The following is a 20,853-nucleotide window of genomic DNA, read 5'->3' on the forward strand; positions in this document are numbered from 1 at the left end:
CAGACATTCGTTCGTCTTGGACGAATTCAACCAACTTCGAATTACCAACCGCGAATGGTGGGTCACTCCTTGACACTTGAAACGACTGTAGTCCTCTTGTGAAGGTTCGTCGTATTCAGGCCTGCAGTATGCTTAGGAAGCCCAAAAGTGTCTCGCGCAAGCAATCAGTGATACTTGTCGGGTCGTGAAGATATCGACACGTACGACCGGGAGATGGTATCTGTGGCATGTCATCATTGCAATCGGTTGTGTTCACTCGTCGGAACTAGTTGCCTTCTATCTGCGTTTTCTGATGCATACGATAGTTTCTTCTTTTGTCGGGATTGGATTCACCATACGATAGCGTGTTCGATGATGATAAGATAGAAGTTGGGCCGGTTGAAGTAGTTGCTAAGTCGTCTTAACGTTATCAAACGCGTTGCAGCCTCGCTGCTTTTCCAATATGACTCCGACAACTGTACAAAGAACCTGCTGCTATACAAAAAGGCTGAAGCTGCAACTTGCCACTTGCAACACTCACATCTATTCGCGTTCGCGACAAGCTCACCGGATCATCATAAGCTAATAACGCTAGAGCGGGTCCACGGATCAAACAAACGTTAAACCGTGACCCAAGTCAATTTCGACTGAAAATCTCTGTCTACAAATTGAGAAGTTTTCCCGGCCCCCTCAATATTTTCTCTTTCCCTCTATCCAATCGATCACACGAGCGATTTATATATTGCATATCGGCTGTTGGATGTCATCGCCTGAAGCACATGTCGGGGTTTATCCCGATACAGTTCAACCAGACAGAGGGCAAGCCTTTATTAGCTCTCCTCCTATTTGCTTCTAACGCGCTCGACAGCGGTACAAACCAAGATGGCAGACTACATTCCAAGATCGTCGAAATACTTGCATCCACCACTAATGGCTGCATCGAAGAGCTGGGTCTCCACCCAACCATGATAGAGAAGCTACAACGAGCCACACAACTCATTCACTCACTCCAAGAGGACAATGGGAGGCTCTATCAAGACAACTGCCAACTCACCGCTACCATTCAGACACTCAAAGAACACGCCGCACGTCTCTCGGCCAATCCGAACACTCAGCTGCAACAATTCACTCACATGCAAGAGAGGATACGTACTCTTGAGAGTGAATACGTCGCTCTCACTCGGAAAAACCAGGAGATCCTTCTCAGTGTCAATAAAGGCACATCACACCAACATCTCATCGAAGAACTCGACTACATGAAGGCATATACTAATCGCGTTTGCAGAGACATGCAAATTCTCCAGGACAAATACACTATGGCTAAAGAACGCAGCCAGTCTTCTCCAGGTGTATTATCTCCCTCAAGTTGGACTTTTCCTGTTCACTGCACCCTACCTTTTCTGATTGTGCACTACAGACTCTGTCTCTCAAGTCGTCCAGCCCAGAATCCCTACTCCTAGCGATGTTGGTACTTTCTATCTAATCTCACAAAGCACGAATAACAGTATCTTTTAGGTCCATCAGCGACGAGTGTCTGCCGAAGGTGCTCCCCGACTCCAGCCTTCTCGTTTACCGCAGCAACAATTTCAGCAGCAAGCACAATATTCACGACAAATACGACCACAGGTCCAACACTCCCTACCACCTCATCACGCTCATCAAGCATACACTCAAAGGAGGGTCTCTGATGGTGTTCAAAATGTACGTCCAGTCCTAGTGCCTTCATACTTTGAAGTAATCCTCGTATCAGCCTTACCCACCTCAGCCACCCATTCCCATGTCGCAGAGATGGAAGCTCTCACCACCGGCATCCGCACCCCCAATGTTTGGAGCCAGGTCGCCCACAGAATTTGCACACATGCCTCCTATCTCAGCCCCGGTTAATCTCAATCGCCCTCAACAACCCCCTTTCACTCATTCGCATATGCACACATCACAAGCTGTCTATCGAAATGTATCAGCGCCACTTGTAGCTTTCGATCTACACCCCAAGTTGCATACTGCGACGTCACGTCCTACTCTATCTGTAGATCTGACCGGGGAAGACGAAAAGATGACGGAGCAAGCTAGAGGCGGGTGGGTTGATCGGTCTAGCGGTCTAAAACGCACGAATTCTGTCGTGGATGGCTCAATGGCGCAGGATATCGAGTTGATGAAGAGACAAAGGACCGCGGAGCCCACCACCCACTCGCCTCAGGACGCGATCGTCAACGTGAATCCTGAGCCCAACCCAGCCTCTCCAGACACTGTAGTCGGTTCAAAACCAACCTCGCCAGTCTTACCCTCACTTTCTGCGCCACTTCCTAAAGAAAATATGGACGCGGCCTCAGAAGGCCAAGTTGGCGTTACGAACGACGAGGTTGCGGTTGCAGTCACGCCTTCAGATACTGCAGTCGGCTCCAACCCAACTTCGCCAAGCTCCGTCACACCGTCGCCTGCTCAAGAGACACCAGGTGCACCACCGAGTGGGGATAATTTGCGGCCTGTCGAAGCCTGTGTCTACTTGATCTACGAGCAGGATGCTGAAGTAGTCGATGGATTTTTCTGTGGCAGATGCCTGTAAGTCAACCTTCGTTCTACATGTCCACAGTCCTCATCGTCTTTCCCAGTGATCGCTTTCAAATGAAGATGATACCTGAACCACCGGATGTGTTGGTGAACCCAAAGGTTGAAGACCTCTTAATGCATTGTATGCAAGAACACCCCACGATTTGGGAGGACCTCCGTCATAAGAGAGATCTTGAGGCATTAGCACCGCCACCCTCGTGACTCTCCTTTCACATTTCATATCCCTACACTAGTACGTTTTACGCATATTACTATCTTATGTCCATTAGAATCTTGATAATTTCATGCTATGCGCATCATAAAATGTCAGCCATATCATGCATACACGTTGAGCTGTCTCAGCCTTGATTTGAATTTTAACCGCTCATGGCATGAATCGGTTCTACAGCTCTTCATCTCACCCGTCGACTGAGTTATGTTCAACGCAAGCCATCCGACCATCGACATTATAGCCGATCGGACTGCACATGCTATTGAGGAGCCACCGGGTGCGATCCTCGTCGGCGTATTTATACAGTTTTTCTTCCAGGGTATCATCGTCATCGAAGCTGGGCAGTACTACGAGGTATGTTATGAAGATTCCTGGGGTCGTAATCTTTTCGTAGCTTTTGTTACGCTGCTTTCTCTGTGAGTGCCTGACTTGGTTTAGCGCGAGTGTTGTGCGCGCTTAGTGTTCAATTCTTTGGGAAGTGCACAGACGGCATTCGAAGGATACATAGCTTGGAAAGCAAATGTGGAAAGTAGGATGCTGGTATGTCAACATATGACTGTGCTGATCTCCGGTTTGACTTTTTGGGATTAGTTGATGATTCCGCGAGCATGGTTCGCGATTTTTCTCAACGGTTTCATCAGCGGAATAAACAAGCTCTTCCTCCTCCGACGTTGCTGGCGAGTACGTATTCCAAGTATCAACTCTAGCACAAACTCTCAAAGTTTTGTTTTGGTTTTACTAGGTTACAAAAGGAAGCTGGTGGATATTCGTGTTGTTCGCGTTCACGATAACCACATACGTCGCGAATATCTTGATCGTGCGTGATTTACCTTTTGCTGTTTGAATTTGACGTTAACTTGGCATGTTTAGGCGGTGGCTTTTTCACGTCTGGGCGTCGTCAGTCCCAAGCCTAGCGATGTCGTTGTACGTGGACGCTTGCTTGGGTTTGCATGTGTGCCCAACTGCATTTCTAGCTGAGCGTCATCTCATTTTCGTATTGGACTACGGCGGTACTCGGTAGGTCGCTATGAAAGATCTTATGTACAGGACTGATGTTATGTTCTTGAAGTGCTCGATGTCATTCTCTCTGTTATTCGTGAGCCTTTTTTGCGCTAGGCAAGATCTAGACCTTATTTGATCCATCAGTCGCTTTTTTCTTATGGAAAAACAAAACCGGCGTACACCATCTCGACAGAGCACTCTTGCGGTTTTGCGCTGTCGCCACAGAATCTGCAGTCTGGCCATCGTTATGTGTTGCCTGTTTCCGCAGGACTGTTCTTCTCGCATAACGTAGGTGCAAATTCTTCACATACCCACACAATTGAGGATGCTACAACCCACCCTAGGCAAACGCCAACCGCCTCGTTTTCGTATTCCTGCTTCAAACCGGAAAACTCTACACCTTGTCAATCCTCCGCACATTAAACGCAAAAGTTCGACTACGGGAAAGAATGAAATCAGACGATTTTGCGCGAGGGTCGTTAGGAAACTGGTCTTGGCGACAGGCTGACTCGGGAGTGGATCATGAGATGTCTGTGTCTGCAGTAGTGAGTGAGCCGTGACTTGGGGCATGCGTGTGTATATGAATGTCTGCGTTAAGCACGAGCGATCGTCGTTCCGGGCGGCAACGAGTGGACGCCCGTTGTCGATCTCGATTGGGCCGTCGGAGAGAAGTGTTGTGGGTAGACATGTGCCTGTGCTTGGGTCGCCGATGCCAATTCATTCGAACTCGCTTGGCTCACGTTCGACGCAATGATTCAGAAAGGCTGCTGGCAAAAGCCTGTTTTGCGAAAGTCGTCGCTCTTTGTATTTATTTTTGATGTAGATGAAAGGACGTGAAGTGCTACATAGGTAGATACACGAGTCGCTCTTAATGATATCCATTATACCTGGCCCTCAAAGTCAGTGATCATATCGTCAGCTTCCTCGCTGCACAGGTCTAGATCCGTGTGGGTTATAGCTATCTTACATGTCACGAATACAAGGAGGGAAGTAATCCGAGGGTTGTACTAAAGGCCACATATTGAGAAGTCGATATTGTGCGATGATCTAGAAGCAACCACAGAACCGGCCGCTTCCATGTGATCCGGTGTTGGTGAGCACTGCGGGCGATGGCTGTGAATTAGGGTTCGGCGAAGGACACGGGGAAACATAATCTTCATCACGAATCAAGTCGTCGTCGTCATGCGTGGGAGCACCAGCTGTAGCAGTGCGCTGGAAACGAATGTGTGAGGCGTGGACTACAGTAGGAAAAATGAACCGTGCATACCAATTTACCTGGGGCATGAGGAACATCGACGATAGGCGGAGATGCATGGCCCATACGAATGGGCCACCAGCTTGATATGTGATGGAGGCGGGACTGTATGATGGGTGATGGTGCTGGTTGGGACCGAGACTGAAAAATGTAAGTCGAAGATATGACTGTGGCAGTTGACACTCACGTTCTCGTAGGGATTCATGCGCGAATGAGTTTCCTGCACCGAGTGTGAGTAGTTGCGGGGCAATGGAGATGTAGCAGGGAACTGCAAAGATTCGCCAAGTCAAATGCGAAGCAAATAAGTGAACGAGACGTACATCCAGGGGATCACGTGGATAATCATTCCGACGTGCGCTCGTACGAGAAGGAAGGACTGTGCGGATGTAGCGAAAGAAATCACGTCGTTGTGTGGTAGGAGAAGGTCCTTGCAGCCGAGGAGTAAAAGATGTGACAGGCAATATCACTGGTTTACGAGGCACAGCACGACGTGTTGCGCTAGACTGCAAAAATAATATTTATGGGATGATGTAGATGAATATATAGAGATGATCACGCACATTGAGGAATTTGGGGTTTTTAGGATGACTGGTCTGCAAGATAATGTTTAGCGCAAGAATAGATATGTATGGGCGTAAATGCATACGTTAGGCCAGATAGTGGCAATGATCTCGGGCGGAATGTCGCATATACAAATGTTGGCGTTCGAATCAGTCGAGTAAGCCAGCTGAAGTGAGTTGGGTGAAAGGAGTAGGGAGTAGGCAAACTGGACGTTGAATGAGGCGAGGAGCTGGCGGGACTCGAAGGCCCAGAGCTTGATGGCATAGTCACAAGCGCTGGCAAGAAGAGCACAATCGAATGAAAGTGCTAGACCATAGATGTTGTCGGTGTGCCCCTCAAATGGAGCTCCAACAGTCTTCAGCGTCAACGCGTCGTACTCATAGATAGTCTTATGATCTGGGAGGCTATCATCGTCATCGTTGAAGTTCGATGCGGCCACAATTGTTTTGTCTTTGGTTGTCCAGAACACCGGCGTATAAGGCACTAACCCGTCCATGCCATCCTTCCCCGCTCTAACATCCAATTTCTGTGTTTTGACATCCCACACCTCAAGCAACGTTGCTACATTTGACTTGACTGCGAGTTTTTTCGAGTCTTGTGAGAATCGAACTGCGCTCACACCGGTGTCATCACTTTGGAATGGGCCAGCTATCAGTTTTCCAGTGTCCAAGCTCCATATCCGCGCTGTACCACCGTTCGACCCGCTCGCCATCAACGTGCTGTTCGCAGATATATCAATGCAGGTGATTTCCGTTGAATGACCTTCAAACGTTCTCACAATCCCCATCTCAAGATCACAAACTTTGAGCTCTCCCCTTGGGTACTCGTTGAAATCTCCACGTGCACCTGCGTCGAAAACTCCACCACCCGTCACAACCCATCGACCATCCCTTGATACCCCCACCGCATGTACTCCCTGCTCGCAAACTTCTCGCGCCTTCTCAATCTCCTTACCAGCCCGCAGGTCCCATCGTCGAACGGTCTTATCCCCTGATCCGCTGATCATTTGTTTGCCATCCGGAAAGTAGCAGATGGATGAAACTTCGTGCCAATTCTGTTGCTCGTCATTCGAAAGGTAGACAGTGAAAGGTTTATGACCCTTCAAGGTCATGATCGGTGTTAAAATCGATTTGTTCGATGCTGCACCGGGCTGCATCGAACTTGAAGCCATGGCTGATGTCTTCACCTAGTGCGTGGATGTGTTCGAAGGACCGTTGGTGAGCTCTCCTTGTGTGCTGATGGCTTGATGTTGACAATGAACTTGAAGATGCCCAACTCGTTCAAGCAGTGTGGTACTTTCCCTACTGAAGCTAATTATCAGTTCATCCGTACTGGAGATTTAGATAGGACCTGTCATCCTACTAAGATACTACCTGAAAATGATGGGCATATGGCTATATCTACCACCTCTTAAGAATTTCCCCATGTGCGTTTTTAAAAACCTTTCCTTTTCAGCTCTCAGCTTCTCACGTTCCAGCCCAATCGTACCATTCCCGTGTTCGAGCGCCCAAACCCACACAGCCTGTTGCAGTACTTGCTATAGGACACTGAATCCCAGTTCGAGCTCCGCATGTGTTCTCTCCTGCACTCGAGAGGTCCTCTGATACTTGAGCCACACGTGGGCGTCCAATCTCATCAGCCAAGTCCTACAAACCGACTCTTGGGCAGATGCATTCTGCTACATCTTTGCTACTTGTGCTGACATGTCGAATTTCACTGCACTCGCATCCTCACTTCGTTTTACCGCCTGACTATTAACTCCTAGCAGGGCAATATTGAATGGCTTGGGGTGCATCCGGGGACTTCGTCGGTGTAAGTTTGTTGTGAACGTTCCTCTGTGTCTCGTAGCTGTAGCTGATCTCTATGCATTCCAGATTCGCCTGCAGGACGTTATTGCACATACTGCATCACTGCTTTGAGCTCGTGGCACCTCAGACCTCATGATGGCGACACTGTCAAACGGGTCGGTGCTGAAAGCTATAATCTTGTGCTACCAGTCAGGTTCGGAGATCTGGCCATATCTTTCCGACCTTCCATCATTCGATATGGCACGCTGACTTGCATTCGCAAGTCTCGATGTTATATTCCTCCAAGAATCATATAATATTGACGACTACCAAAGTATCTCGTCCATTCCCGACAGGGAAGAACAAGAGAAAACGTGCGAAGAGAGGTGAAAGTCGCGCCCTAGAAGCTCGGTTTTGCCCCACCGTCAGCGAGCACAGCGTTGCAGCCGGTACGCGTGCAGGGCACGCATTTCTGTGAATTTTATGTTCCTACATGATACATAGTGTTGCTGTGTAAAGAGCACACTTTGTAGAATCTGCAATGATCGACTGTTATAGACTTCAGATAGACATCCGAATCCCATGCCAGAACTTGAAAGCGGTGGTGATATTGGTGATATTAATCAGGGACTGACCCTGGCCTGCGCACGCACCGTACACCTACTAGGGCACTTTTATTCACCAAGGTCCTTGCGTGCTGGGACATCTACAGATGGGAAATATCAATGACCGTGGTCGCATCTAACAGAAGACGCGAGGCTTGTATTACAAGGACGGAGAGTAATCCGAGGGGTGTAATGGCCACAAATTCAGAAGTCGGCTTTCTAGCACATGAGGAGCAATACAATGAAATGAAAAATATCCATGAGAATATGCATGGCATAGATTTAGAAGCAACCACATAACCGGCTGCGTCCATGCTCTCCAGTATTGATCTGCACTATGAATGGTGGATGTGGTTGTGAATCGGGGTTCGGTGAAGGAGGACGAGAAGGAACGTAGTCCTCATAAGGTATCCAGTCCCTGTTGTTTTTGGGAGGAGCATCCGCTGCAGCATTGCGCTATGAACGGATGCATAAACTATAAAATATATCGAAAACAAATCCACCAAACGTACCTCTTTACCCTGCGCGGGAGGAACATCGACAATATGCGGCAATGCATGACCCATCCATAGGTCGTATAAGCGGGCTTTGAAGGTCGTAGGAGCAGTAGCTGATGATTGGGCGGTATGTCGAAGCTGAAAAATGTGAGTCGAAGATCTGATTATTATAGTTGATACTCACATTTTCGTGGAGATCCATACGTGAACGGGTCTCAGCCGTTTCCTGCGCTGACAGAGAGGAGTTGCGAGGCAGTGGAGATGTAGCAGGGAACTGCAAGCAATCATCAAGTCAACTACGAAGCAAATAGGTAAACAAGACGTACGTCCAGGAGATCACGGGAATGATCTTTCCAATGTGCGTTCGTGCGAGAAGGAAGGACCATGCGGAGGTAGCGAAAGAAATCACGTTGCTGTGTGGTATGGGAAGGTCTTTGCGGCCGAGGAGTAAAAGATGTGACAGGTGAAATCACTGGTTTACGAGGCACAGCACGACGTGTTGCGTCAGACCGCAAAAAAATGCATTGATGGGATGGCGTAGATGAATAGGGATCACGTACATCGAGGATATTGTGATGTTTAGATTCACTGGTCTGTAAGAAAATGTTATAAGTACATGAATGAATATATATACGTGCGTAGATGCACACATTAGGCCAGATAATGGCAATGATCTTGGGTGGAATGTCGCATATGTGGATCTCGGACTCGGCGTAAGTCGAGTAAACCAGCTGGTGTGAGTTGGGAGGGATGATAAGGATGAAGGGATCCTGAACGTCAAATGAGGCAAGGAGCTGGCGAGACTGGAAGGCCCATAGCTTGATGGTATTATCCCAAGAAGCACTAGCGAGAAGAGCACAATCGAATGAAAGTGCTAGATCAGAGATGCCAATGGTGTGCCCTTCGAAGGGAGCTCCGACAGTCTGTAGCGTTAATGCATCCAACTCATGAATCGCCTTGTGCCATTCCGATGAGGGGCTGGCATTCAAATCCTGCCCGATGTTCAATGCGGCCACGATTGTTTTGTCTTTGGTTGTCCAGAACACCGGTGCATGAGTCGTTAACCCGTGACGAGGATCTTTCCCCATTCTGACGTCCAATTTCTGTGCTTCGACATCCCACACTTCAAGCCACGTTGCTACTCTTGACTTGACTGCGAGCTTCTTCAAGTCTTGTGAGAACCGAACCGCGCCCACCCCAGTCAAAATGTTATCAATTTTGAATGGGCCAGCCACCAGTTTGCCGGTATCCAATTCCCATATTCGCACTGTGCAATCTATCGACCCGCTCGCCAGCAACGAGCTGTTCGCAGACATGTCAATGCAGGTGATTTCCATTGAATGGTCTTCAAATCTTCTCATAATCCCCGTCCGAACATCACAGATTTTGAGCTCCCCCGGGCACTTGTTGAAATATCCACCACCCGTCACAACCCATCGACCATCCCTTGATACCCCCACCGCATGTACTCCCTGCTCGCAAACTTCTCGCGCCTTCTCAATCTCCTTGCCAGCCCGCAAGTCCCATCGTCTAGCGGTCTTATCCCCTGATCCGCTGATCATTTGCTTGCCATCCGGAAAGTAGCAGATGGATGAAATATTGTGGCAATTTGGCCGGACTGGCACGTCATTCGGATAGTACAGAGTGAAAGATTCATGACCCTTCAAGCTCATGATTGGTGTCAAAATTGATCTGTTTGATGCTGCATCGGGCTGCGTCGAGCTGGATGCCATGGCCAGTGTCTTCACAGAATATGTCACTTTGAAGGACTGTCGGTGAGTTCTCCTCGTGTGCTGCTGGCTTGATGCTAATAGTGATATTAAAGATGCTCACCTTGTTCGAGTGCTGCTGCGCTTCCCTGCTCAAGTTAATTGTCAGTTCATCTGCGCTGGAGATTCAGATCTGAGGCTTGTCATCTTACCAAGATACTAACTGCGATCGCCTGGAAATGATGGGCATATGGCCATATCTACCGCCGCTTAAGAACCTTTTCCTGTGTATAGCTTCTTACGCCTTCTTTCTCAGATCTGCTTCTCATGCTTTGGCGCATCATCATACCATTTTCGTGTTCGAGCGCCCAAACCCACACAGCCTGTAGGGCTGTCTGTGTACTACTGAGCTCCAGTTCGAACCCCGCATGCATTCTTTCCTACAGCGAGAGCTCATTTGCTATTTGAGTTATGTATGGGCGCTCACCAACGACCTAGGCTAACAAGCGTCCGACTTTTTGGCAGATACATATTCACTACTTATGGCTCGAGGTGCACCCAAGGACTCCGTCGGGGTAGGTTTGTTGTGAAAGCTCCTCTCTGAGTCTCGTAGTCTTGCTGATGCCTGCATATTCCAAATTCACCTGCAGGACTTTATGCACATGCTGCACAGCTGCTTTGAGCTCGTAGCCCTCAGGCCCTGACGATGACAAACCCATCAGCGCTGCGCATAATCCTGTGCCACCAGTCAGGTTCGGTATCATGTCGCGATGGCGACACTGTTTCCCATTTCATGTAACAAAGACCTGGCGATAACCTCGACCTTCCATCACACCTGGACCTCAAAGCCGTTGTCGACGATAGTCAGGTTTCTCGCATTCGAAATGGTACGCTCGCAGGCCTCGATATCAAGATATCTATTCAAGAACCATGTTGTCCACTACCCAAGCACTTTTCCATTTCTGGCAGGGAAATACGTCAGGAGAGTACCGCTGCCTACGATCTCGATTTTGCACCGCCAGTAGTGAGCACAGCGCCTTGTAACTGGTGCACATACAGGATTCGTATTTCTGCGGACCATATTCCTGTATGACACATGATTTTGCTGTGTAAAGGGCACGCCTTGTGGAATTTGCAATAATCGACTTGTGATTGACTGCCTATTGACTTCAGACAGACATGTCATCCGGAGTAGATTCCTCTTCATCCCACGCGAAAACTTGTAAACGGGGTGATATTAGGTCAAGGGCCGTGCTTGCATTAGACAGGAGATGCGAGATTCATAATTATCTTGCATCCCATTCATATAAGGACGGCGAGTAATATGATGGATGTACTAGTGGCTGCACATTGGGAAGCCAACGTTATTACAGCAAAGCAACGCAATTGGCAAAGAAAAATATCAGAAGATATCTGCTTGGCCAACTTAGAAGTAGCCACACAGCCAGTCGTGTCCATGCTCTCGGGCGTTAATCTGCACTGCAGGGGGTTGTTGGATAGTTGTGTCTGTGCTTGACCAGCACCTTCGAACGCCAATGCCGATTCAACAGAACTGCGTTCGAGCTGAGCAGGCCAATGGCGGAAACATGCCTCGTCAAGACGTGAATGGAAACATCAGTAATGGTTAGATACATGAGTCGCTTGTAATGACAAGCATCACACCTGGACCTCAGAGCCAGAGACCATATCATCAGGTTCCTCACCGCACAGGTCTTTGACAATATGTGATGTCTATAGTTATCTTACATGACATTGATACAAGGAGAAGTAATTCAAGGGCTATACTGGTGGCCACATATTGAGAAGTCAATATCATGCAACGATCTAGAAGCAGCCGCAGAAGCGGCCGCTTCCATGTGATCCGGTGTTGGTGAGCACTGCGGGCGATGGCTGTGAATTAGGGTTCGGCGAAGGACACGGGGAAACATAATCTTCATCACGAATCAAGTCGTCGTCGTCATGCGTGGGAGCACCAGCTGTAGCGATGCGCTGGAAACGGATGTGTGAGACCTGGACTACAGTACGAAAAATGAACCGTGCATACCAGTTTACCCGGGGCATGAGGAACATCGACGATAGGCGGGGGTGCAGGGCCTGTACGAACGGGCCACCAGTTTAATAGGTGGTGAAGGCGGGACTGTGTGATGGGTGATGGTGCTGGTTGGGACCGAGACTGAAAAATGTAAGTCGAAGATATGACTGTGGCAGTTGACACTCACGCTCTCGTAGGGATTCATACGTGAATGAGTTTCCTGCGCCAAGTGTGAGTAGTTGCGGGGGAATGGAGATGTAGCAGGGAACTGGAAGGAATCGTCAAGTCAAATGCGAAGCAAATAGGTGAACAAGACGTACATCCAGGGGATCACGATGACGATCATTCCGTACAGAATGAGCTACATTTGTGGGAGAAGAGGAGGGAATGAGTTTGCGGAGACGACGGAGGAAGGCGTGCCGCTGTGAGCGTATGACAGGGGAGGTCTTTGCGGCCGAGGAGTGAAAGTTGTGACAGGTGAGATCACTGGTTTACGACCCGCACGCGCGGCACGAGGTGTTGCATCGGACTGTTATAATGGCATTGAGTGGAGTGATGTGGGTGAATAGTTGGTCACGTACATTGAGTAAATCAGCGAGGCGAGGATTTTTAGCTGCATTTGTCTGAAAGAGAATGTTAGCGCACGAACGGATAGATATATGCGCATGGATGCATACGTTAGGCCAGACACTATCAATGACCGTTAGGCAGAATGTGGCATATGCGGATCTCGCTGCCAGTCGAGTAAGCCAGCTCCGGGGGTGAGTCGGGTGAGAAGAGAAGGTACCTGGGATCCTGAATGTCAAACGAGGCGAGGAGTTGGCGAGACTCGAAGGCCCAGAGTTTGATGGTGTTGTCCCAATGGGAAGCGCTAGCGAGAAGAGCACAATCGAATGAAAGTGCTAGACTAGTGATGACGCGGGTTGACTTGAAGGGAGCTCCGATAGTCTTAAGCGTTAACGCGTCGAACTCGTGGATTGTCTTTTGGCCCCAGAAGTTGTCATCGTGATCCTCGAAGTCCAATACGGTCACGAGTGTTTTGTCTTTGGTTGTCCAGAACACTGGCACATTAGACGCTGGCCCTCCAACAAGTTTCCCCACCCTGACATCCAATTTCTGTGTTTCGATATCCCACACTTCGAGCCACCTTGCCGCATTTGACCTGACTGCGAGCTTCTTCGAGTCCTGCGAGAACCGAACCGCGCCCACCCCGCCCTTGTCCCTTTTGAATGGGCCAGCGACGAGTTTCCCCGTGTCCAATTCCCATATGCGCACTGTGCGATCGCCCGACCCGCTCGCCAGCAGCGTGCTGTTTGCAGAGATATCAATGCAGGTGTCATACTTGAATTTGCTCGGATATTCTTGAAAATTTCTCACAATCCCCGTCGCAATCTCACAAACATTGAGATGTCCTGGGTGTTTGTAGTCAATGGTTCCACCAGCAGTAACAAGCCATCGACCATCCCTTGATACCCCCACCGCATATAGTAGTTCCTGCTCACAAACTTCTCGCGCCTCCTCATCAATCTCCTTACCAGCCTGCAGGTCCCATCGTCGAATGGTCTTATCCCATGATCCGCTGATCATTTGCTTGCCATCCGGAAAGTAGCAAGTGGATATAACCATTCGGTGAGTCCGTTCCTTACCATTTGAACGGGGAGATTCACGTCCCTTCAAGGTCATGATTGGTGTCAGAATCAATTTGTTTGATGCTGCACTAGGCCGCGTCGAGCTAGAAGCCATGGCTGATGTCTTCACCAAGTATCTCGGTGTGTTTGAAGGACCTCCTTGTATGCTGTTGGCCTGAAGTTGATAGAGACTTTGAAGATGCCCAACTTGATGGACCGCTGCGTAAATTTCCCTGCTGAACTCAATTGTTAGCTGATCCGCGCTGCAGGTTCAGATGGGATCCTCATGTTACCAAGAGGTTGGTTGCACTTGCCTGATAATAATGGGCACGCACGCAGGCTGGCAGGCGCATCTTCCCCCTCTTAAGAAGCTCTTCAATCCTGTGCATGATACAGCATGTGCTTTCGCCTTCATATCTGCTTTTCGCGTTCCATTGCACAATCATGTTCGAGCGCGAAAATCCACACAGCCTGCTGCAGTACTTGCTGTAGAGCACTGAACGCCAATTCGAGCGAGGTGTGCATTGTCTCCTACACTCGCGAGCTCCTTTAATACTTGAGTCATGTGTGGGCATTCGCTCTCATCGACGGTCAAGTATTGCGGCGGGGTCTTGCTATGTCCTCGCTACATACGGCATCATCTCACCGCGCTTGCATCCACACTTGGGTTGCCGCTTGACTATGAATTCCGGCACGGCATCGACCTGGTTTGTGTCCGAGCACTTCGTCATTAGTAGGACATGCAAGGTTAGTTTATTATGAACACTTGTATTCTTACTGATGTGGTAACGAGTAGTGATCGAGATCACGTAACTTTTGGCAGCAGGGAATTTCTCGACAAAAGTCGGGATATCAAACGGCGCTCAGCCGCGTCAGTCCCCAATAGCGACTCACAATGGTGGGGTGGTAATCTGGTCAACGTCCCACTTACAGCACCTTCTTATTTCATGACGTACTTGCGAGGTGTTGACCATGACATCAGTAGCGTACGAAGTCGGCCATTTTAAATCGTTCATAGCATTTGTTTGACCGTCCAGTCTGTATTTTTGATCCATATCGTGACTATCACGCGCTGACGAAGTTACAAATTACACTGTTGACTGGTAGCTCAAATCACCGATCTCCAATGTCCCGACCGTATTTGCCAAAACTTCATGGATGTTTGACATCTCTTTCTTCGTCAACACAGTGGTCTCATCTGAGTCACAATTGTTGCAACCATAGCCGAATTCAAGAGTGTACACATGGACGCAGTCTGAGTGCTCCTTCTGCGGCTGGTTCCACATGTTGTCGGTAGAGACATAGAGGGAGATGTGCTCGTGGTGATCTCCAAGACAGAATATGGATTTATGGAATGACGCGCTATATCGCACGAAAGCTTCAACTTCAGTGTCATTTTCATGCCGTCAAGTGGGGGATAACTCGCTCTACAATGAGGTACCTGCCGGGTTTAGACCGAAAACCAGATTCATTGTCCCAAGCGCGGACGAACTTATGCAAGATCAGTAGTTCTGCGAAAAATTTGTCCTGTGTGATTCGATGCAGATATATCACTGTCTGTCCACCGGGGAGGATTGCTGAGAGCCGTTGTGCTTTAGGGGGCATAGCACCATTGCTTTGTGAGCAAGAACGGTATTGAGCATGTTGGCGTTTAGCTACGAAGGGATGATTGGTGCTCGATGAGAAGCGGGACTCCTAACTTGAAGGTTCGAGGGAAGGTTTGATCCGGAGCATCTTATGTAATAAGACTTTATTTCCGTCGTGCGAAAAGTCAAACCAAAAATATTTTCAGAGTCCTACTGTATCCAGACGGTGACTATAGTGACAAGGTAACAGTCAGTTCTTCGGAGTTCTCAACTTCGTCCTGGCCAAAGCGGTTGCCACAACAGAATCAAAATCTGTGTCTATTGGACTGCGCAGGTTCAAAACCTGTCGACGACAAGGTCTCCTTTTATATTAGAACACCTTGACATTCGCTCATGGACGGTCTCCTCAGGTCCTTAGCTACAATTGGTCTTGGTAGCCAAGTGGAGACCCTAACAGAATCAAAATCTGTTGCTCTTCGACATGTGCAAGTTCGAAACATGCCAAATGACGTCTCTTTTTTCTATCGGAATACCTTGACATTCACTCACGGATGGTTTCCTCAGAAGTCCATCTGACTGGCCATAGTCATGTGGTTAATACAACAGAATCAAAATCTGTTTCTCTCGGAGTCGGTTCGAAACCTGCTGACTATATTTTTGCGGTGCAGAGATCTTCAGAGGTCCATCTTAACTAGGGTCCAGTCATTGCGCAAGCAATTTTGAATATGAGTTTGCCAGTGTCCAATAATTGAACACTGACACACTCATACTCAAATTCCCATATCCGCACTGTAATCAGCCCACGCACTTGGCAGAGCTAGTACGTCTGCGGAGACACCGATGGATTTCATATACCCAGAGTGGCCTTCGAATGTTCTCACAATTCCCGTCTCAACCTCACAGACTTTGAGCTCCCAAGCGCGATCATAGCGATTCGCTCCACTAGCAGTGGCAACCCAGAAACCATACTTTGAAGCCTTCATCACAATTATACCCTGCTCACAAACATCCCGCGCCTCTTCAATCTCCTTACCAGACCGCGGGTCCCATCGCCGAGCAGTCTTATCCTCTGATCCACTGATCATTTGCTTGCCATCCCGAAGTAGCAAATAGATGAATTGAAGGGCAGGCTGGTATGTTTTGTGTCCATCGAATTAAACGCAAACCAGTCTTTTTGCGTTTGCAAATGACTGCCAATCCTACGCGATTCTATAGAAATCTACTCTCTTGTGTGGTGCGGATTCAAAACCTGCTGACAATTGATTAATGATTTTCCCTCTTGACATGGACAGTTCTTCAGAGGTTCATCTCGCCTTGGGAAGCGTCCTGGCTAAAGTGGTTACTACAACAGAGTCGAAATCTGTTTCTCTTGGACTGTGCAGGTTCGAAACCTGCCACATGTCAGTTCTTTTTTCTATCGAAACACACCTTGACATTCACTCATGGATAGTTTCGTCGGAGGGTCATCTTAACTGGTCTTAGCCAAAGTGGTTACGACAACGGAGTCAAAATCTGTGTCGCTTTGACTGTGCAGATTCGAAACCTGCCAATGACGAGGTCTTTCTTTTTATCGGAATACCTTCAAGTGACATTCACTCATGGATGGTGCATCGGAGGTTCATCTCAAGTTCGTCCTGGCCAAAGCGATTACCATAACAGAATCAAAATCTGTTTCTATTGGACTGCGCAGGTTCAAAACCTGCTGACGACAAGGTTTATTTTTCTATCAGAACATCTTGACAACATTCACTCATGGGCGGTTTCCTCAGAGGTCCATCTCACTGGTCTTAGCCAGGTAGTTACCACAACAGAATCAGAACCAGTTTCTCTTGGACTGTGCAGGTTCGAAACCTGTTGAATGATGGTTCTCAGTCTTTTCTATCGGAACACACCTTGACACCGGTTCATGGATGGTTTTCTTAGAGGTCCATCTAATTGGTCTTAGCCAAGTAGTTTCCACAACGGACTCAAAATCTGTTTCTCTTGGAGTCGGTTCGAAACCTGCTGACAACATTTTTGCAGTGTATAAACCTCGGAGGTCCATCTTAACTAGGCCCGGTCATTGCGCCGAAACCATGTCGATATGTGCAATGCAATGAGTTATGTCAGTCGAAAATGGTTGGTCCGGAATGCGCGCGTGCGCATCACTGCTCTCCACCGACGTTTCGTTAGTGTGCAAATTCCACGTAGGCAAAATCCATTGTAAGATCAAGGGACAAGCCGTCCAGTTTCTACTTCACATAATTATAATGTGCAAATTTACTCAAGTAGCCACAAGTTATGGTAGTCGCTTGCCTAAAGATAGAGATAATTTAATCGATAGGCATTTGAGAACAACGATGGACTCACCACCATGTCTGCTGCGCAGAGCCGCTGATATATGACCACAATAGCGTCAAGACTGCGCTGCATTTCAAAAATTTCTTGACAGTCTTGATTCGCCTTGCCCACACCCATTTCTCGGCCCCGACTGCCATGTAATGATCCCAATTCGGTCTACGAAGAAACCACCACCAAACCGTCGAAGGCCAAGGAAACGGATAGAATACCTTGTCTGTACCGTTCGTGCGCGCCCAAGAGTAGCAGTGTACGTGCACCGAGCGAGAGAGCTCGTCCTGCAGCTTGGCGTTGTATGCATCTGTGGGTGTGGCTTTAATGGTGAAAGATGAGGCAGAACCAGTAAGGACCGGCTCTATGAGTTGAAGGATGTATGCAACCTTGCGACGAACTTGAGTAGAAAGATACAAAAACCAAGGTGTACCTACTTGCACTTCTGCAATGAATAACGCCGATGCTCGTGTTCCAGTATTTGGTCCTGTAATTATTACCTCAGGTGACAGTTGATGACGATACGCTCCCCACTGAACTCACCATTGATCAAGTAAAAGTTTGGTGTGTCTGGAATTGCAGTCCCGAGGTATGCGGTAGGGCCACCGTGCGCATCATAATAGCCTTGGACAGTGGTTCCATTCAAGCCACGCACGTGCATCGGGTACCGCTCCTGTTTCTGCAGTTGGCATCCAATGGAATATTGGATCACGTATAGCAACTCACGCCGATGAATCCGGTCGCATATACAATGACATCAAATGGCAACATTTCACCTAAACCGATGTGAGGAAAGTGATGATATCATTGACGGTGCACACACCAGTTTTTGTGATGATGCCATTCTCCACTATCTCGGCGATTCCGTCGAAGTTCAGTGTTACGTTAGAGCGACAGAGACTTTTCAGGAAACCACTGTCCGCGACTGCATGTAATGAAATGAGAATGAGAATTACGAGTCAATTTGACTACCCCCGACGAACCAGTCCGCTTGCAACCTGGAGCTGTGGAACATGTGAGCACGAACAAACCTCCATGATTGGACACGTACGATGGACAGGTATCATATGAGAATGGTATCTATCCGGTGCGTTATCGAGAATGTATTTCGTCATCGCCTAAGTAGAAACGTTAAACTGAATACCCAGTCTCGCGACCCCTACTCACGTCACGTTGTTTCTGGAGAGCTTTATCACCCATAGGTAAGTGAAGGGGAGCGACGAACTGTAACAAATGTCAGCAAGCTAAAATTCTGTAATGCAGGAGGCCTGACCCAGAACATGATCCAAGCTCGGTGCAGTCGCATCACCAGGGGGATGTTAGCAAACATCCATTTCGCAGTGTCCGAGTACGGAATATGTGGCTAAGATGCTTGGTTTAGTTGTTGAATCATCAAGGATAACATAAAGACTCTCACTCGAGTATTGAACCAGGTCGGAGTGCGAATGAAATTTACTACTTCAACAGACGAATCTTCAGATACAGATGGTACGAATTGTGCTCTTGTCGTATGTCTGAATCACTACATAATGAATGCGCAGAGGTCGTGTAACTCACCCGGAAGAGGCATTTCCAATCACTGCAACACGCTTATTCTGCAGATCTATCGAGCTTGGCCACTGTGCGGAGTGAAATGAAGCTCCCTGAAACTTCCGAATTCCAGGGATCTCGTATGGCATCTTTGGCGCCTCCAAAATACCAAGGGCAGATATCACGACGTGGGCCACACTCATCGTCCGCTTACCTGAAAAAACATCTTCCGCGACAATGGTGTACTGTTGTTTGGCATCATCCCACTCGGCAGATAACACTTTCGTGTTGAATGCGATATGTGGGTACAGATTATATTTCCTTGAGAGCTTAATCCAGTAGGCTTGAATCTCCGGTTGAAGGCCATGGGACTTGTTCCAGTATGGGTAAAGGTCTGTTGATAAGCTGTACCAATGAATGTCGACATCCGACGAGCATCCCTAAAAGAGTCTTCGAGGTGAGCGATGCATTGCAATTTCAGTCATTGATGATATATACAGGATATTTGTTAGCCTGTGGAAAATAATGTCAGGAGAACATTTGGTGCATGACAAAAACGTACCCGCCACACTCCACCGACTTCAGGCCCTTTCTCAAATATCTATCGAAATACTCAGCGACTCGGAGCATACCGCACTCATTGCATGGATGCACCCACTGTGAAATTGTGAAATTTAAGCTTGGTTTTGAGAGCAATAGCTTGGGTCAACCCGGAAACACTGTGCGCGGTCCAGTGTTCAGTTGGTGTAGAATGGAATCAAAAGCGACACTTACCCGGCGCCAATGATGGCGACTCTCCGCTGGATCTCGCTCATGTTAACAAACGATTATTCTCAAGATTCTAATCTTGCTTTAATACTCTCTCACTTGGTATATCAGGCGATAGCGGACGAGGTCATATGCCCTGTCAAGCCTTATCGTGTGAAACCCAGGAAGTTCCAACTATAACTGAGATATCTCGTAGATTTTGGTAACGCTTTGTTGGTGTATTATAATGGCCAACTAACCTTGCATCCCGGTTACAGGATGGGAAGCCTCTCGGGCGTCCAGACATGCCGCTTGTGATTCGGCTCCCTAGAGCTATCGAATAGTCAAGTCGAAGATGAGTGGGGCTTGCCCAGCGTCCATACTACAAGGTGGTTCATCATCGCTGTATGAGTCCGTGTACGACAAGCACTTCATCGAGGATAAGCCTAAATTCCAGTATCACGAGCAATGCTGCATGATGAAAGGTTTGTTTTGTTGTGGTGCCGCGTCAATTTCACCCGACCCGATGACGACGACCTTCAAGTTATCTATATAATGAGACGATGAAGCTCGTTGGCCCATTGCTAGAGCGGTGGAAGCCGTACGTAATGGAATCTAAAACCCTTTCAAGACTCTAACAGTGTACTACTTTTCTCTGGTCCTGCTTCAAGTATGCGTGCAACACCTTAACAGAACTGTAACAGTACTTTATGTAAAACGTTCGCGAATTGGGAGCTCTTTGATTTGTTTGGCTACGACTTTAGAAACAAACAAACATTCCCTTGCTATCAGGAGTGTACTATAGCTTCCAGGTTTCCTTCCGGTAGC

The 20,853-nt window shown here is 48.2% G+C and overlaps 6 protein-coding genes across 6 annotated transcripts; 2 read left to right on the top strand and 4 right to left on the bottom strand.

Annotated features, from left to right (window-relative positions):
• The first annotated feature begins 443 nt into the window (after window positions 1-443).
• On the top strand, window positions 444-2,874 carry BJ212DRAFT_1357654 (uncharacterized protein). Its single transcript, XM_041335783.1, has 6 exons — window positions 444-798; window positions 851-1,344; window positions 1,397-1,443; window positions 1,495-1,680; window positions 1,730-2,538; window positions 2,589-2,874. The coding sequence occupies exons 1-6, from the start codon at window positions 740-742 to the stop codon at window positions 2,746-2,748; spliced, it is 1,755 nt and encodes a 584-aa protein (XP_041192569.1). The 5' UTR covers window positions 444-739; the 3' UTR covers window positions 2,749-2,874.
• Window positions 2,875-2,962: 88 nt separating this feature from the next.
• On the top strand, window positions 2,963-4,444 carry BJ212DRAFT_1481407 (uncharacterized protein; the record flags this gene model as incomplete). The annotated part of the gene is made up of 10 exons (XM_041340251.1): window positions 2,963-3,112; window positions 3,197-3,298; window positions 3,350-3,439; window positions 3,501-3,575; window positions 3,629-3,682; window positions 3,733-3,775; window positions 3,828-3,847; window positions 3,905-4,048; window positions 4,105-4,309; window positions 4,359-4,444. The coding sequence occupies 10 exons, from the start codon at window positions 2,963-2,965 to the stop codon at window positions 4,442-4,444; spliced, it is 969 nt and encodes a 322-aa protein (XP_041192570.1).
• A 333-nt stretch (window positions 4,445-4,777) lies between these two features.
• Window positions 4,778-6,022, bottom strand: BJ212DRAFT_231330 (uncharacterized protein). The gene is made up of 5 exons (XM_041342708.1): window positions 5,662-6,022; window positions 5,576-5,603; window positions 5,203-5,518; window positions 5,028-5,156; window positions 4,778-4,972 (listed from the first exon to the last, which is right to left on the bottom strand). Exons 1-4 carry the CDS (start codon window positions 5,838-5,840, stop codon window positions 5,032-5,034), a joined length of 648 nt encoding a protein of 215 aa, XP_041192571.1. The 5' UTR covers window positions 5,841-6,022; the 3' UTR covers window positions 4,778-4,972; window positions 5,028-5,031.
• Window positions 6,023-7,856: 1,834 nt separating this feature from the next.
• On the bottom strand, window positions 7,857-10,075 carry BJ212DRAFT_1587924 (quinon protein alcohol dehydrogenase-like superfamily). The gene is made up of 5 exons (XM_041342415.1): window positions 9,116-10,075; window positions 8,792-9,058; window positions 8,650-8,739; window positions 8,481-8,603; window positions 7,857-8,424 (listed from the first exon to the last, which is right to left on the bottom strand). Exons 1-5 carry the CDS (start codon window positions 10,025-10,027, stop codon window positions 8,251-8,253), a joined length of 1,566 nt encoding a protein of 521 aa, XP_041192572.1. The 5' UTR covers window positions 10,028-10,075; the 3' UTR covers window positions 7,857-8,250.
• Window positions 10,076-11,876: 1,801 nt separating this feature from the next.
• BJ212DRAFT_1587925 (uncharacterized protein) lies at window positions 11,877-13,268 on the bottom strand. Its single transcript, XM_041342416.1, has 7 exons — window positions 12,884-13,268; window positions 12,788-12,829; window positions 12,702-12,735; window positions 12,527-12,652; window positions 12,394-12,474; window positions 12,219-12,347; window positions 11,877-12,163 (listed from the first exon to the last, which is right to left on the bottom strand). The coding sequence occupies exons 2-7, from the start codon at window positions 12,823-12,825 to the stop codon at window positions 11,999-12,001; spliced, it is 573 nt and encodes a 190-aa protein (XP_041192573.1). The 5' UTR covers window positions 12,826-12,829; window positions 12,884-13,268; the 3' UTR covers window positions 11,877-11,998.
• A 4,335-nt stretch (window positions 13,269-17,603) lies between these two features.
• Window positions 17,604-20,492, bottom strand: BJ212DRAFT_1587927 (uncharacterized protein). Its single transcript, XM_041342417.1, has 16 exons — window positions 20,053-20,492; window positions 19,937-19,997; window positions 19,841-19,879; window positions 19,777-19,791; window positions 19,306-19,718; window positions 19,166-19,250; window positions 19,022-19,111; window positions 18,916-18,972; window positions 18,800-18,866; window positions 18,732-18,752; window positions 18,572-18,673; window positions 18,475-18,524; window positions 18,292-18,427; window positions 18,186-18,235; window positions 17,770-18,137; window positions 17,604-17,715 (listed from the first exon to the last, which is right to left on the bottom strand). The coding sequence occupies exons 1-16, from the start codon at window positions 20,091-20,093 to the stop codon at window positions 17,652-17,654; spliced, it is 1,659 nt and encodes a 552-aa protein (XP_041192574.1). The 5' UTR covers window positions 20,094-20,492; the 3' UTR covers window positions 17,604-17,651.
• Window positions 20,493-20,853: the final 361 nt, after the last annotated feature.

The sequence above is a fragment of the Suillus subaureus genome (genome assembly GCF_016647635.1).
Source record: "Suillus subaureus strain MN1 chromosome Unknown BJ212scaffold_18, whole genome shotgun sequence".
In the NCBI taxonomy this organism is placed as follows: domain Eukaryota; kingdom Fungi; phylum Basidiomycota; class Agaricomycetes; order Boletales; family Suillaceae; genus Suillus; species Suillus subaureus.